Below are 15,102 nucleotides of genomic sequence, written 5' to 3'. Positions count from 1 at the left end.
GAAGAATAGGTGAGGGAATAATTGGAAAATAATTGGAGGATAATTAAAGAAAAGTGGGAGGATATTTGAAGAAGAATTTAGAAGAATTGAAGAATTGGGGAATACTGGGGAGGATAAGAAAAGGAATTGGTGGGGGAGAATTGAAGAATTATTGAAGAAAAATTGAAGAAAAATTGAAGAAAAATTGGAAAATATTTGGAGGATAATTGGAGGATAGGAGGAGAATTGGGGAATATTTAAAAAAATAATTGGAGGATAATTGGAGAATCATTAATGAAAAGTTGGAGGATAATTGGAGAAGAATTGGGGAACAATGGGGAGAAGAGGTGAGAAAATAGTAAAAGTGAGAGAACAGGTGAGAGAATAGGCGAAAGAATAGGCGGAAGAACAAGTAAACGAATCGCTGAGTGGATGGTCGGGAGAATAGGTATAAAACCAACTGGAGAACACACGAGGGTGATGAAAGGGAGAAATGAATGGGATCTTGAAAGGTCCGGCAAATGCAAATTGTACAGAAGTGCGGGGCTTGCTAATAAATGGAAGCTTGCTAATAAAGAACAATGCGGCTGACTGAATCACTTTGCAGAAATATAAATCCGGCGTTCTCCCCCAGTACACGTGATATGGCACGCACAGAAATAAAACTTACGAGAAAAAAACAGTATCCAGAAAAATCATCCAGACGGTCCGGTGAAATTAGCACCAGACTGAGTTGTTGCACCCGGCAGAGTGCGCCCCAAGCACCGCCACTCACCCAAATCTCAGCTGCAGGCTCGAACCTAACCAGAATTACGAGAATCGAAGAAAAGACCAGGACGGCCTAAAACACGGAAGGCTCGGTGAGTCGAATGATTGACGGCGCAGAGATGACGTGGAAAATAACAGAAACACGAAGCCAAGGCGATGGAACCAATCAAAGTAGATGAGAAGAATGCCGCCCGCCGTGGTCCCGAGATTCCGACGCCGGGGTGTCTTGCCGCGTTCGCTGCCTGTGTTTTGTTCGCGAGTTGCGTCGATCTCAATTTTCTATAGATTCTGAAGGAGCTAGACTAAACACAATATTACAAAAATCAGACAGCTCCAAGTCCGTGGTGGCGAGACGTGGCCCGGGAGATTCTGGACGTTAGTTTCCTAGGCCTCCGGCCCGACCTGGCGCCCGCCCCATTTCGGGTTGTTGCTGCGCCGTCCCCATCGTTTATTATCTGCATGCCCATCCAGTCTCACTTGCTATTCTTCCATCACACCGAAGTCCAATCACACCGACGTCAAATTGCATCGAAGATAAAACACTTAGAAGTTATAGCACACTGAGGATAAAGCACACTGAAAATAAAACACACTGAAGATAAAACACACCGAAGTTAAATCACACCAAAGTTATACACACCGAAGTTAAAACCCTCCGAAGTTAAATTACATCAAAGTTAAATCACACCAAAGTTATACACACCGAAGTAAAACCCTCCGAAGTTAAATCACATCAAAGTTATACACACCGAAGTTAAAACACACTGAAGATAAACTACACAAAACTTAAAGCACATAAAAGTTGAAACACACTAAAGAGACACACTGAAGATAAAACACACAAAATTAAAACACATAAAAGTCAAAACACACAAAATTAAAACACATAAAAGTCAAAACACACAAAATTGAAACACATAGAAGTCAAAACACACAAAATCAAAACACACTGAAGATTCCACCACTGAAGTTTGATCCCCCTCTATCCGACGCACTTACACCCAGTTGGATCTTTTTTTTGCCCTCGCAGTCGTCATTGCTCTGGTCAGCCGCAGCCTGTTTCACTCAACACACCCCTCTTGCCTGGCAAAACTCTATTGCAGATTTCCGTTGCATGCCTGGCCGCGGCATTCCAAGCCTCTGGGCGGACCGCCTGACATTCCGCAACGCGACTTTTGACCGTTCTATAAGACAACGATACGTGGCCGTTTCACCGGTATATGCTATTCGAATATGTATGTCTGCGCTAGTGGATTGTGTACCCTTACGCCATCATTCTTTTCCCTGATGCCCGTTTTGTAGTCTTGCTGGCTTGTCCAGTGCCATTATCCTCCCCAGCCTTATGCCGGACCAAGCGTCTGAGTGCGGACCCTGGAAAGTCCCGGGCCCATCTGAAGCCTGTCACCGCAGCCGCGCATTTTGACGTGCCGGCGCAGTGCGCCACTATTTGCCGTGCCTTGGCAAGAGCCGGGCCCTGGCGCCCTTTTCGAAAACACGCCGGTCGGCGCGATGCGTCTTTGCAGACTGATCCAAGCAGGCCCTGCCGGCAAGACCTGTGTGTTTCATGCGTAGAAAGCCTGGACGCCGGCCGAGTCCTGCAGCGTCGAGTAATCTATAGCTCAGATGGTTGCCTCAGGCAATCGTGGTTTGCCTCAGACAATTGTAACAGACTGTGCCTCGGACAAGAATAAAGATTGCAGCCTCGGACAATTGACTGTGCCTCGGACAATAATAACAGACCGAGTCTCAGACAATAATAACAGACTGTGCCTCAGACAATAATAACAGACTGTGCCTCAGACAATTGTAACAGACTGTGCCTCGGACAAGATTAAAGAATTAGCCTCGGACAATTGACTGTGCCTCGGACAATAATAACAGACTGTGCCTCAAAGCCGGCATTCCAGCGCAGCCGCCTGCGGCCTAGTAGCAGTCGCGGTAGATGCTGGGAAACTCGTCGCAGATCCGCTCGAGCTCCTTGTCCAACAACTGGAACAGCGTGTCCTTTGGCATGGCCTGGCCTCCGGCGTCGATCAACGTGGCGACCGTGGAGAGCGAGCAGCTGGACGAGTTGTCCAGCATGCCCGACGAGTACGGCGACAGCTCTTGTTCCGGCGACGAGTCCACGGAGTGGAGCGATATGGCCTCGTCCCACATGCCGAGGAAGTCCTCGGCAATGAGGCCCGGCCCACGCAGGGGTGGTGTTTCCGCATCCACGGCCGTTCCGCCAAAGGCTGGGTGCTGGCTGTGGGAAACGGACGCGAGGGTCTGGCCGCTCGCAAGCAGGCGGGCTGTCGAGGCGACGGAGAGCGCGGGGCTCATTTCGGAAGCCGCGGCCAAGTCGCAGGGCCCGTCCCGCGAGCCCGGGGCCATGGCGGGAAGCAGGGCCTGGTCGCTGGAGAGCATTTGAGCGTCCGCCATTGTCTCTCGCATTTCAGAGACCAGGACCGGCTCGGTTTGAGAGACCAGGACCGGTTCTTTTCTTGAAGCCGAGACCGGTTCTTTTCTTGAAGCCGAGACCGGTTCTTTTCTTGAAGCCGAGACCGGCTCTTTTCTTGGAACCAAGACCGGCTCGTCCCTTGAAACCAAGACCGGCTCTTTTCTTGGAACCAAGACCGGCTCTTTTCTTGAAACCAAGACCGGCTCTTTTCTTGGAACCAAGACCGGCTCGTCCCTTGAAACCAAGACCGGCTCTTTTCTTGAAACCAAGACCGGCTCTTTTCTTGAAACCAAGACCGGCTCGTCCCTTGAAACCAGGACCGGCTCGTCCCTTGAGTCCAGCACCACCCCCCGCGGACCACAGCTCAGCCGTCCAGCGGGCCGCGCCGCGTCGTAGATCTTGCAGTGGAGCCCGAGGAACGCCGCGCCGTCAATCAGAAGAATGCTGCACTCGTCGCGCGGCCCGGGCGCCAGCACCGGGCAGAGCCCCACGATCTGGTTGTTCAGCGCCGGGAGCGCCGTGCCGCACTGGCGCTCGTTGACGCGCTCCACCATGGCGTTGCGCGCCGGGTCGAAGGCCACGCTGTCGATGCCGTCGCGCAACGAGCAGTGGCGGAGCCGGCCGCCGTGGCGCGAGAGCCCGGGTGCCGCGCCGAGCCCCAGCGTGAGGTCCCAGTGCACGATGTTGCCGTCGCTGGCGCCCGTGAACAAGTCGTCGCCGTTCCAGGACATGGCCGTGACGGTCTTGCCGCGGTGGCCCGTCAACTCGGCGAACCACGCCTGCTTGCGCACGTCCCACACGCGCACCACGCCGTCCGCGTGCGAGCTGGCAAGCACGTGCTGGTCCCGCGGGTGCCACTTGACCCTGTTGGCGGCGGCCAGGCGCGGGCGGCCGTGGAAGAGCGAGGGCGGCGGCACGCGGTGCTGGCCGGTCCGCGTGTCGAGGAGCGACACGCCAAACGCGCCGGCAAGCGCCACCGTGGCCGCGGCGTCCGCACACGCGTCCACGCTGCGCACGCCCGGCACCACGGAGATGGACTCGGGCCGCGGGCGCCGGGCCAGCTGCGTGCCGTTGATGTCCCACACGAACACCGTGTCGGCGTAGCAGGACGCGAGCCGCGCGGGCGAGAGGAACGCCATTTCCGCCACGCACGTGCGGCCGGGTGCCGCGGCCGCCGCGTCGCTGCCCGCGAGCCGCAAGTGCTTGCGGTGGTTGAAGCGCTTGACGATCTCCGCGCTCTCGAGGCCGTCGGCGGCGCCGTCCGGCAGCGCCCGCGGCACGGCCACGAGGTGCGCGTAGCCCTTGCTGTTGCCGGTCACGAGGAGCCGCGCGCCGCCGCCGGGCACCCACGCGAGCCCGTGGATGTGCGGCAACGTGATGGTGGAGAGGTGCGTCAAGTGGTGCCGGTGCGCGTCGAGCTCGTGGATGTACAAGTTGTTTTTCTCGCTTGCGCTGGAGATGGCCACGTGCGGCACGGCGGCCCGCGCGTCGCTGAGCGCCAACGCCGTGAGGTTCATGTGCGTGTCCGGGATCTTCCAGTAGTTGGACTTGATGTTGGTGCGGCCGAGCGCGCACGCCTTGTCCAAGACCAGCGTGTCGTGGTGGTGGTGTTGCCAAAGCCACGCCGCGGCGGGGCGGGGGCCGGGGGCCGCTTTGTGTTGGCGGGCCGCCTTGTGCTGGTGGCCGAGGTCCGGGCTGCTGCCGGGCGCCGCTCGCCGGAGGGCCTTTTGCCGGAAGAGGCTTGGAGGCTCGTAGTAGTCCATTGGGTGCAAAAAATCGCCGGTGGGTTGCAACACGTGAGTACGCCGAGATCAGGAGGGCGCGATGGCCGCACGGCCTGGTTGGCGGGGGGCGCCCATCATATAGCCCGCGCCCGGGGCGCCTGCCGCTGGCAGGGTGCCTACTTCGGTCATGGGGCCGACTTGCTGGTGCTGGTGCTGGTGCTGGCTGGCGCCCGGAACGGCGGGTCACGTGCCCGCGCGGCCGGGCGCGCGCTGGCCAGCGTGGCCTGCGGCGTAACTCACAGCATGGGCGCGTATGCCACAGCATGGCCGTGCACTGTGCACCAGGCCGTTTGCAGCAGGGCCCAGAGCAGGGCCGTGTCTTCTACAACATGGCCGTGTCTTCTACATCATGGCCGTGTCTTCTACAACATGGCCGTCTACAGCATGACCTTCCTCAGCATGACCATCTACAATAGCCGTGTATTCGGGGGCATGGGGGCAGGGGATTCTTCGACCCTCATTTCAAGCAGGATTCGGTTCAAAATCCTGGCCCCGTCTCGCTGGCAGGTGCAGGTGCGCGTGGTCGCCAGCCTCTCACCGCCGGAATCCACGGTATCGGGGCGCGCCGTGTCCGCACCCCATATGCTTGGTCGGCCTGCAGGCATGCTGGCGCTGGCTGATCTATGGTGGGTGCAAATGGCAGGCCCGTCCGTGCCCGGCCTCTTTTTTTTTTTTTCCTGAGGCTCCGAAAAAGGGCCGCAGTCCAGAAAGAGCCGCGGCTGGGGCATACCTTCTGTCCTTTCTGTGCATTCTGTCCATTCCGTCCTTTCTGTCCATTCTGTCCATTCCCTCTCGAGGCCCTGGGCTGGTGCGCGCGTCTATTGTTGCCCTATTATATGCGCCAGCACTGCTCGGCTCATCGTCGCGCACCAAAGAAACAGGCCACCAATTCCAAACGACTGGTGGTTCGTGGCCCCACACTTCTGGGGAGCGAGAAAATGGCATTCCGAAAGTATCAGCATATCCCAGGTGGGTTCCGAAAACAGCCACCGGCTCTGCGAACAAAAATACATCTTGTGCTCAATACATCGAGCGTCATACCAGCCATCCGTACATCCACACTTGTCTGTTCTAGTAATATAAGACCAAAGCTCTCTCCGAACCCAGCGAGATAGCTACCCATCACCAGGTTCTCCAACCCTACGTGGTATCATTGGTGAGCATTTCTTTAAATATCCTCCGTGTGTACTTGAATCACATTTTCTACATAATGCCATTTGTGTCAATGGCTTCAATTATGTCTTTTAGTCTATTATTGGACTTAGGTACATCCTTAGTCCTGTATTCCCAGCAAAGCCGGGGATATCTAATATCGATTTAGACTTATTTGATCGATATATGGACATTCTAACATTCAAATAACAGGGAGTTTTGTATCCACTCGTCAGAAAAACTCTCGCACTTTGAGATTACTTGAAATAAAGTATAAAAAAAATATAAAATTACGTTTAATCAATGGAAGAAAAATCAAAAAAAAAAAAAAATCAAAAACGATTATTTCAGTGAAAAATAAAAAATTGAAAGAGAAACCTCTCTCTATAATGGCACCGAAGAGGGTAAGAAATTGGGCATATATTTCGATCAGATTACAGATTTGATAAATACGTTGGATATGCTGACGGTTTTCTGATTGGTATTAATGGATCCAGAATACTTGCTGTCGAAATTAAAGAACTGATCAAAATGTTTTCAAACGATCAGTTAGAACTTACATTGACTGAAAGAAAACACATATCACTAATATTCACAGACAGCACATCCTGTCTGTATGCCACTAACTGACTACGAGAACACCCTCCACTTCGGAAACACTCGACCCAGCCACTCAGATCATGTGCAAAAATAGGCGACGGGTTCTCACAGAATCATCGACGGTCAAATGGCAGGTTACTTCCTGAGCATGTCTCGCCAAATCAGTCAAGAAGCTCAAAGAACAGGGCTCGTTCTGCCCAATTCTGGGAACCCAGTTAGCATGGAGGGTTATGAAAACGACGCTTCACTTCCATACAAGACATCGGGTTGAAACCCCCGTCCATACTCAAATCAGCTAGACCCACCGATGATGATGCATGGGCCCGGTGCTCTACAGATACAACATCCATTCCCCCGATATATGGCCCTAGAACTCCCTCGTCTTTGCACTTCTTCAAAGCCAAATAACGAGTCAAAAAGCCGTTCATCGAGCCCCACCCACAATCGAAGTCCACCCACCGTCGATATGTGTTCTCAGACCCACGTTTATTACACAAGTAGCCTAAACCCTGGGTCGGAACAGCCACACAATACAAGGGCCGGCCGATCCAGCACCCTCTTTCCAGGATCCTCCTCATCTCCTCTTATAAATACAGGGCTTCAACAACCACTCGCCTTCGGGGGCCTTAGTGCGCTTGTTGTCTAGCTCCTCCTTCTGGGACTCGCGCTCCACGAACTTCTTGCGTTTCTGCAACTTTTCGTTCCTCTGGTTGATGATCTCCCTGGACGGCTTGAAGAACTCAAACCGCGTGAACATCTTGTTGGCGTTGTCCGTCTTCTTGTGGTAGAAGCCAAGCAACTTCAAGGAATCCACGAACTCCTCCCCCACGGCATTCACGCCGTTGGGCTTGGCCTTGGCGTTTGTCGACTCGCTGAACCGCGACTTGATCTCCGCTATCCAGAGCTCGCCGTTTGGCGCAAGGATTCGGTAGGCCTCTTCGATGAAATCCAAAAAGTTGGTGCCCATCAACGCAAGGCAGAAAATGACAATGTTGCACGACTCGTCCTTCATGGGCACGTTCTTGACGTCGGCCACGGTGATGCGCTCGTTGGCCTTTTTCAAGTCGAAGCTGTGCACGTCCACATCCAAGATCCGCGGGCCTTGCGGGCCAACAGTCTTCTTGTCGGTTTTCTTGAATTTCTTGCTGTTGTGTTCCTTCACGAAGTTGTTGATGTCCAACGCAAACTGTGCCTCCCCGCAGCCCATATCAGCAAGTACAATCTTCTTGTTGGCAAACCCGGGCAATCCTCCGGGAGCATTGATTGGCCGAGCCGTCCGGGCTTTGAACTGGTCCACCAACACATTGACGGGGTTTTCCGGCCACTGCTGCACCTGCGATCTGAACCCCTGATGGTATTCGTCAAAAAGCGCGGGCTGGTTCTTGACGAGCTTGAGCGCATTGTCCGAAGTCGTGGTATAAAGTTGCTCGTTGATCCATCTGAATCTCGACCCCGAGAGTTTGGCCATCATTTTTTGCTGCAATGGAGTCAAGTTAGCGGACATGGCAGGCACGGGCGCAAGCACGTCCTTTTCGGAAGTCTCGGCCACATCTTCGGAGAGCTGGCTTTGGTTTCTTTTTTTGTTCTGGGGACCGGTCCCTTTATCGCTAGCCGGACGTTTTTTGTTTTGGGGCTTGTCTTCAGAACCCTTTTTGTTGGAGGCTTTTTTTGGTGGATTTGTCCTCCTTTTTCTTGGCAAGCCCACCCATCTGCACTTTTTGGGATTTGATGTCCCATCCTGCAACCTCGAAAAGAGTCATTTTGTAGTTGATCGCTTGTCTGGGAACTGGGCCTCATGGCCGAAGGATGAGATGATATGGGCATCTCAATTTTTGGGACGTGCAGGACAAGCCCAGAAGCCAGAGATGGCATGCACCAGGTGCCAGACTTCTACTGCTAGGTCATAGTGCCAAGAGTATATTTAGCAGAAAGCAATACATAAGTCTCTACATAATCTATTTCATTCAAGAACTAGGTATTTTCAGGAAGGGATATTCTAGCGGTGACCTGCAAAACATTGTGCTTGGGCTACTCAGCGCACTACTCACTTTATGCAGACATCAGCCGCAGCCCAGCCTTCATACAGCACAGATAGCGGATTGGCACTATTAAATACTTTCAAGTAGGCGCACCAGCACAAGCGAAAGCAACTCTTCACCAGCCCACCTTTCTAAACGAAGCCTGTAATTGTGCTCGTGGGATGGCATGCCTGAGTTCCGGATAGATTTTGCCCCGGGTGAGCCCCACGTAGCACTACGAAAAAAAGGCATCACCTATTACGTGCCGTCGCTTTTCCACATGTCACTCACATACCAACACACCGTGCCGTTGTTCATTGCCGATGTACTCCGATCAACCGATCCCTTGAAAATCTACGGCCAGAACGCCTTGCATTTGGGCAAGGAAGGCTGCTTTCTAATCAAGAACCACCCGTTCAAAACGTTCACAATCATGGGCAGAATGATGCTGTTTGAAAGCCACGAGGTCCCGGGAAGAAGCGGGGCTGACAGCTACCAGTTTCATGTTCTATACATCGATGACTTCCTGGGAGAAAACCTGACTCTCCGCGTCAAGATTGAAGCCCATCTTATTCCAGCAGCTTCGTTGGAGAAAAATGACCTTTTGCTCAAGATTTCTGGCTCTTTGGGAGCCTTCAATGGGAAGAAGCAAATGCTGGCCACTGAAGTGGTGATTCGCGGTGGGCACCATGATATTGCAATCGAATTGGCCTGGTGGACTGCGGTGCTCGATAGTAGAAAGTACATCGAGCAGCCCTGGCGATATTTCCCTCCCAAGGCGACGATAGCTGAGCCAACCATGCCAAAGACTATATTTGAGTATAAAGACGCGCGCAAAAGACAAGAAAAACGGAGAATTTTGGTATCCTCCTGCGAGAAAACCAGACGGTCCACCTTGGGGACTGGCACCTTTAATAACGCTATGGACTCTTTTGTGATTCACAAGGATATGAGTCCAAGCCTCAACCGATCAAATTCGGGCTCTGAACTGTCTGCCGTCTCCAGGGACCAACTACAGGATGTAAGCCATTGTTTTCGCAGATGAAAGTGAACCAGCGTGATCAACAAAGGCTCCTCTGATTAAAAATGAGGCAGGCGCTGGCGCCTTGTATAAACGCTTCAAGAACCGCGACACAGCTTAGTCTTTTTGGGATTTGAAAAATTCAAATTGTTATCAGTTCACTTCACTTCTCTTTGGCACCCTCGAGAATAATAGCAGAAAGGAAGCTTCAAGAGAGTAGAAGCCCATTTATGTATCTCGTCATCGTATGCTTTGATACGGCTATTATGCAGATGTTGCAAAAGCAATGCTCAAAGAAAGAATAATACCAGCTCATTATTTGTAAGTATAGGTTTAATATCACAACCCTATTAAGTTGATCTGTTACACCCTTTGGACCAGGAATAACAATAACAGATCAAGAACATGGTTTGATTTCAACTTTAGCTATGCATGAGTTCATTCAAAGCACCATCTACTACCGTTACTTTTGTCCAAATGAGCTGCTAGCATTAAAGGTACAACCATTCAATATAGGGGCCTACATTGGGTCTCTCAGATTCGACTATCATGGTAGCGTCAGATAACTGGTGATTTGAGACCAAGAGTCGGCGAAAGTTAGCAACTTTGAAAAGACAAAGTTGAATTAGTTACACTCTTCGTATAAGATGCGTTCTCTAGTGGTGGAGACAATAAATTGAATCATAAGCCGCGCACCGGCCAAATTGAAAGTCTGAGCCGCTCGGCGATTTCCGAAGGACGCGCGACTTTGCTTATCTTGAAAGAAGCTGCTATCGACAAGGCATGGCTCATTAACCCAACGTCCTTTCGTCTTGCCACTCTGTGCTCATATTCGTATAACAAACAGAAACACCATGTCAGTGGATCCAATCACCTGTCATATCTTGGACACAACTCTCGGTAAGCCGGCACAAAACGTCACATGCTCCATATTCTATCTCTCCCCGCTTATCACGAACAAAAATGACGAGGCCGCCTATGACTTAGACCCTGCGGTCCAGCCATTTGCTATGAGTCGCACAGACAATGACGGCAGGATAAAAAAGTGGGTGGTCAATCCTGGGAATGGAGACGGCGTCAATTCGAAAGTGGGGGTTGAAAATGACGAATGGTCTGTGTTGAAGCCTGGAGTCTACAAAATCAAGTTTCTCACTGGAAAGTACTTTCACGATATAGACGCGTCTAGTCGTACATTCTTTCCATTCGTCGATATCACCTTTCAGATCGACAGTCCCCCAGATCACCACTACCACGTTCCGTTATTATTGAGCAATCACAGCTATTCAACCTACCGTGGGAGTTAGATGGATCAGAGTGTCACGAATCATGTTTTCCCCGAGCATTGAGGAAATCAATCGAAGAAAAGATGTCCAGATTTTGAGCTGCGGAACGGAGCAGTGTATATTTGAATGCGTAATGTAATCTTCACCTAATAAAAAAAATGAGTATTTGCCTGAGACTTTTCGTGAACAAGCATCTCGTAGCATTTGTAGGCATTTAGTTCGTTTTTGATCCTGTTAATCTCCGAATATTCCGTGAGATAGTATTGCGTCACAGACCTATTGCTCCGTCTGTATAACTGAGGTGCATGTGTTTCGCTGATCGAAATCGAATTCGAGAACTTCACGCTTCGCAGAGCTTTCGAAGAAGTCTTTCGTAAACTCGACACTTTCTGCCGAGATTCGCATGACACTTTTGCTTTGTCCGTCGGGTCGAAGCCGCTTAATTCTATTCTCATCTGTTCGAAATCAGTAAATTGTCTCACAAACTTCAAGTACGATTGACGTATCGCATGTGGATCATTGAGAGTGGCCTGAACTAGTGCGATATCGACAACAACAGTCTGTTTTTCGTTGTTTTGCGGAAAATCGGAAATAGGCTCACTAATGATCCCACTGAGTCTTTCCTGACTAAGCGGCTCACTTTGTCTTTCATTGAATAAATCCACACTGGTCAGACTTCCATTTGCCGAGTCAGACTTCTCCGGAAGGGAACTGCTAGAATCCTGGTGGTCATTTCTCTGAAGGTCAAAGATTTGAGCCTTTGATAGCTCGTCGTCTTTGAGGAAGAAGTCATGTATGCTCTTAGACTTTCTCATAACACGAACCTCATTTTCAATTTCTTTCTCCACCTCTTGAAACCTTAGGAGAACGTCCTTAAAAGAGTCAGTATCAATATTGTATTCGGGCAAGTCGTACTTCAATTCTTCAGGAGGAAGAGATGATGGACTTCCACTTGGAGACAGTTCTTCTTCTCCCACACTGTACATAGGCGACAGCAAGTCGTATACTTTAGAACCCGTGGTCAACTTCAAGTTCGACAAGAAAACCCTCTTTTTGTTTCCCGGAGATTTTGCATTTTGCGCAGCCATTTTACTAGACTGATGCTTATCTTGTGAATCTGGGATGCTGACTTGGGACTCGTACCCATCGGCACTTTTCCGATCAACCGATGGCCTCGCTGAGCGAAGAGAAGTCATCAGAGACTTCCAACGAAGTTTGGGAGGCGAGTCATTGTAAGATTTTGGCGCGCGTTTCATAAAACTGAAGAGTTTTTTAAAGCCTTTAGCATTAGCGTCCTGAGACTTGGTGGGTTTCACGGGGATTTTCACTGGTGACTTTTCTTTCCTTGGTATTTCACGTACTTTGGGCGAGCTATGAGACTGAATTTCATCGAGTGGCCCTTTCTTCGAAATTTTTTTCTCAGGCGTTGGAGGCAAAAGTTTTTCGTAGTCAACGTCCACAATCGCAAGCATAGAATGTCTGGCGACGCGGCCAGACATTTGTTTTTCATGGGGTAAGTTTGTTGTGGGTGCTGATAGATCGAGATTATGTCTTGAGTCTTGCCCACCTGACGACGAACTATCGTCCTGCTTCATATGGAGATGAGAGTCGACCAGAATGATTGGTGAGCTGTTTCCTTTTTGGAATTTTATCTCTCCATTTTCCACAGCCACATCACCACGAGGAGGAACGGCCTTTTGGTTATCCGCTAGAAACCGGTCAATATGGACTGGAGAGTACATTTCGCTATCGTAGATTGAGGCGCCACCGTGGATAGTTGAGTATATATCAACACTTTTCTCGTTTCCTCGCATTGACTGAAGAATACTGACGTTTGAAATTGTTTCCTCGGAAATTTTCTGGTTTCCAGGATAAATTTCCGGAGGGCTTTCACACTCAATCGAATCCTCGGCTTTTCTGGGACGAGCGGAGTCCAGTTTTGATATTTGAATGAAATCTTTCAGAATAGGCAAAGAAATAGCCACCAGGTCTTGTGGGATGACACTAGATCGATTGAAATGCAAGACAGGCAAGTTCTTTGAATTCCTTCTCTCCCGTAAAGAATCATTGGAAAATTCTTGTGGGATTTTCTTCGCCGCAAGACCAGCTTCGGCGCTCTCTGTTGCCAATGAATTTGAGGTGTCTTTGGATGACTTTGTCTTCGCATCATCTAAAGCAAGCATTGATGAGTACACTGGAACAGGCTTGCACGGGTCATCGTGTGTGGTAGAACGTTGGTCCCCATCAGAATCACCAGATGCAGTTGAAACCTTTCGCGGCAGTCTTTGTTCAGCCAATTCCACTGAAACTTCAGTACAGGTGTTGTGTAGATCACTGCGGATCGAAGCACATTCTTCCTTTTGCAGGGATGTTTCTGGAGCTGACGTCACCACGGCATCAGACCCAGGCGATGTGCCAAGAAAGGCCTTGGGCTCGCGCACGAGTTCCTGGTCTAAACTACTAGTTCTCGTGTCGGGGCGGTCTTTGGAAGGAGGCAACTCGGCGAGGGTGCTTTCGCTGTTCAAAGATGTCGTTTTCGACGTGAGACGAGGCCGCTCAACATTTGGATCCACGAGGTCATCGATGGAGCCGTCTTCCCCGCCTAGTTGCTGTGCATCAACGGACTCCGTCTCCAAAGTGATTGACTCAATGGGTCTTGGCGGTGTTGCAGCCGACACGGTGGGCGACGGGATACCAGAGCTTTCGGAGTCGGTCAACCTCGTTCCTGTGTCATGATGCAGACGGTGGCCACTTCTCAACGGGGACCCGTCCCGTAGACAAGTCTCCGAGTGGCCTTGGCTGGAGTCGGCGGGTTTCCTTTCTGCTCTCTCCTGGAACGGGAACGGCGAGTCGCTCTCGAACGACGAAGGAGAAGTCGACAGAGAGCCGCCGTAGGGCGGCCTTCCACCAGAGGCAGACAGCAGCTGCACGTCTGCGTGCACGTGGTCTGAGCCAGCCAGACACACCTGCGCAGTGGGCGCGTTGGTCTTGCCCAGGCCCGCCCCCGCAGCACCGGACTCTTCGATGCATTGGAGGGGCGACGGGTCCCTCGCCGTGCGGAAGCTGGACACGGACTCGGCGCTGCTCCACAGCTTGGTGCTGTTCTCCGCCACGTCGGAGCCGGAGACGGACGTCTGGGGCGTGTGCGAGTTGGAGCGGTTCAAGTTATACGTGGAGAGGCTCGACGGCGCCGAGTCCAGGCAGGCCGCGCCGTCGGCCATGCGTGCGTATGGGCCTGGGCCCAGCACGGACACGAGCAGCTCCAGGCGCACGATGTTGGCGGCGTTCTCAGCGTAGCGGTTGTTGGTCAAGGAGAACAGCCGGAGCTGGGCCGGGGGGACGCTGTGCGACAGTGGCGGCACGGCCGCCTGTGGGCGCACGCTGATGTTTGTGGACGTGTCAAGCCGTGTGCTGCGCAAGGCGTGTGCCAAGTCCTGCTTGCTCTGTTTGCGGAAGTTGTTGAACGAGTGTGAGCGCGTGAGGAACGCGCCCGACGCCCGCACGGCGGGGGCCGCCACGGCCGGCGGGGGCCCCTGGTGGGAGGGGCGATTAGGCGGCGCGTTCGGCCGCGCGGCCGGTTGTGTTGGAGGGAGCGCCGGCTCACACACCGGCATTGTCGGCATCAGCACCATGGACGCGGAGCGCGGGAAAACCGGCGGGCGGCTCGTTTGGGCGCCTGGCGGTGGAACCACTTGAACGGCTCGCGTATCCGGCTCGGCGGGTAGGCGGGCCGGGCGGGCCCGGCGAGCGGGCGCCGAGCGAGGAGTGAAGACCTCGCCGTTCGGGAAGCTGAACGCCGGGGCCCGGGTTCCCGGAGGCTCGTGTTTGCGGGCCCTGCGCGCAAAAAGGCTGCTGTTTGGAAGGAGGCTTTCGGTGGAGAGGTCTGGGCGCATGAGGGCGGCGGGCCTGGGTCTGTTCAGGGGCGCCGTGGCCGCGGATTGGGACGACGAGATGGAGGTGAGCGAGTGTGTTCTTTGCATTTTGCGGGCGCCGTGTGTGGTGGCGGCGGGCGTGGGAGTGGGCGGGTAATGTGGGTGATGGTTTTTGTGGATGGTTT

General features: G+C 52.4%; 6 protein-coding genes across 6 annotated transcripts; 3 read left to right on the top strand and 3 right to left on the bottom strand.

The window, feature by feature from the left end:
- Positions 1–2,670: 2,670 nt before the first annotated feature.
- DSE1 (Dse1p) lies at positions 2,671–4,950 on the bottom strand (the record flags this gene model as incomplete). The annotated part of the gene is made up of 2 exons (XM_018857555.1): positions 2,671–2,916; positions 3,214–4,950. The coding sequence occupies 2 exons, from the start codon at positions 4,948–4,950 to the stop codon at positions 2,671–2,673; spliced, it is 1,983 nt and encodes a 660-aa protein (XP_018711439.1).
- Positions 4,951–5,176: 226 nt separating this feature from the next.
- On the top strand, positions 5,177–6,433 carry METBIDRAFT_31580 (uncharacterized protein). The gene is made up of 2 exons (XM_018855882.1): positions 5,177–5,618; positions 5,654–6,433. The coding sequence occupies exons 1-2, from the start codon at positions 5,215–5,217 to the stop codon at positions 6,084–6,086; spliced, it is 837 nt and encodes a 278-aa protein (XP_018711438.1). The 5' UTR covers positions 5,177–5,214; the 3' UTR covers positions 6,087–6,433.
- Positions 6,434–7,297: 864 nt separating this feature from the next.
- Positions 7,298–8,526, bottom strand: RRP8 (25S rRNA (adenine645-N1)-methyltransferase; the record flags this gene model as incomplete). The annotated part of the gene is made up of 2 exons (XM_018859276.1): positions 8,371–8,526; positions 7,298–8,297 (listed from the first exon to the last, which is right to left on the bottom strand). The coding sequence occupies exons 1-2, from the start codon at positions 8,481–8,483 to the stop codon at positions 7,298–7,300; spliced, it is 1,113 nt and encodes a 370-aa protein (XP_018711437.1). The 5' UTR covers positions 8,484–8,526.
- Positions 8,527–8,577: 51 nt separating this feature from the next.
- On the top strand, positions 8,578–10,201 carry STN1 (Stn1p). Its single transcript, XM_018854668.1, has one exon. It carries the CDS (start codon positions 8,929–8,931, stop codon positions 9,784–9,786), a length of 858 nt encoding a protein of 285 aa, XP_018711436.1. The 5' UTR covers positions 8,578–8,928; the 3' UTR covers positions 9,787–10,201.
- Positions 10,202–10,616: 415 nt separating this feature from the next.
- METBIDRAFT_11529 (uncharacterized protein) lies at positions 10,617–11,066 on the top strand (the record flags this gene model as incomplete). Its single annotated transcript, XM_018854014.1, has 1 exon — positions 10,617–11,066. The coding sequence occupies one exon, from the start codon at positions 10,617–10,619 to the stop codon at positions 11,064–11,066; it is 450 nt and encodes a 149-aa protein (XP_018711435.1).
- Positions 11,067–11,191: 125 nt separating this feature from the next.
- On the bottom strand, positions 11,192–15,025 carry METBIDRAFT_11528 (uncharacterized protein; the record flags this gene model as incomplete). The annotated part of the gene is made up of 1 exon (XM_018854013.1): positions 11,192–15,025. The coding sequence occupies one exon, from the start codon at positions 15,023–15,025 to the stop codon at positions 11,192–11,194; it is 3,834 nt and encodes a 1,277-aa protein (XP_018711434.1).
- Between the last annotated feature and the right edge of the window lie 77 nt (positions 15,026–15,102).

The sequence above is a fragment of the Metschnikowia bicuspidata genome (genome assembly GCF_001664035.1).
Source record: "Metschnikowia bicuspidata var. bicuspidata NRRL YB-4993 chromosome Unknown METBIscaffold_3, whole genome shotgun sequence".
In the NCBI taxonomy this organism is placed as follows: Eukaryota; Fungi; Ascomycota; class Pichiomycetes; order Serinales; family Metschnikowiaceae; genus Metschnikowia; species Metschnikowia bicuspidata.
This window is presented reverse-complemented; position numbering and strand designations above follow the sequence as displayed.

What these genes read in the sequence shown, in the direction of transcription:
- STN1 (XM_018854668.1), top strand. Translation starts at nt 8,929, where the DNA reads ATGCCTGAGTTCCGGATAGATTTTGCCCCGGGTGAGCCCCACGTAGCA.
- METBIDRAFT_31580 (XM_018855882.1), top strand. Translation starts at nt 5,215, where the DNA reads ATGGGCGCGTATGCCACAGCATGGCCGTGCACTGTGCACCAGGCCGTT. An exon ending in TGGGTGCAAATGGCAGGCCC is followed by an intron (nt 5,619 to 5,653) that starts GTCCGTGCCCGG and finishes TTTTTTCCTGAG; the next exon opens with GCTCCGAAAAAGGGCCGCAG.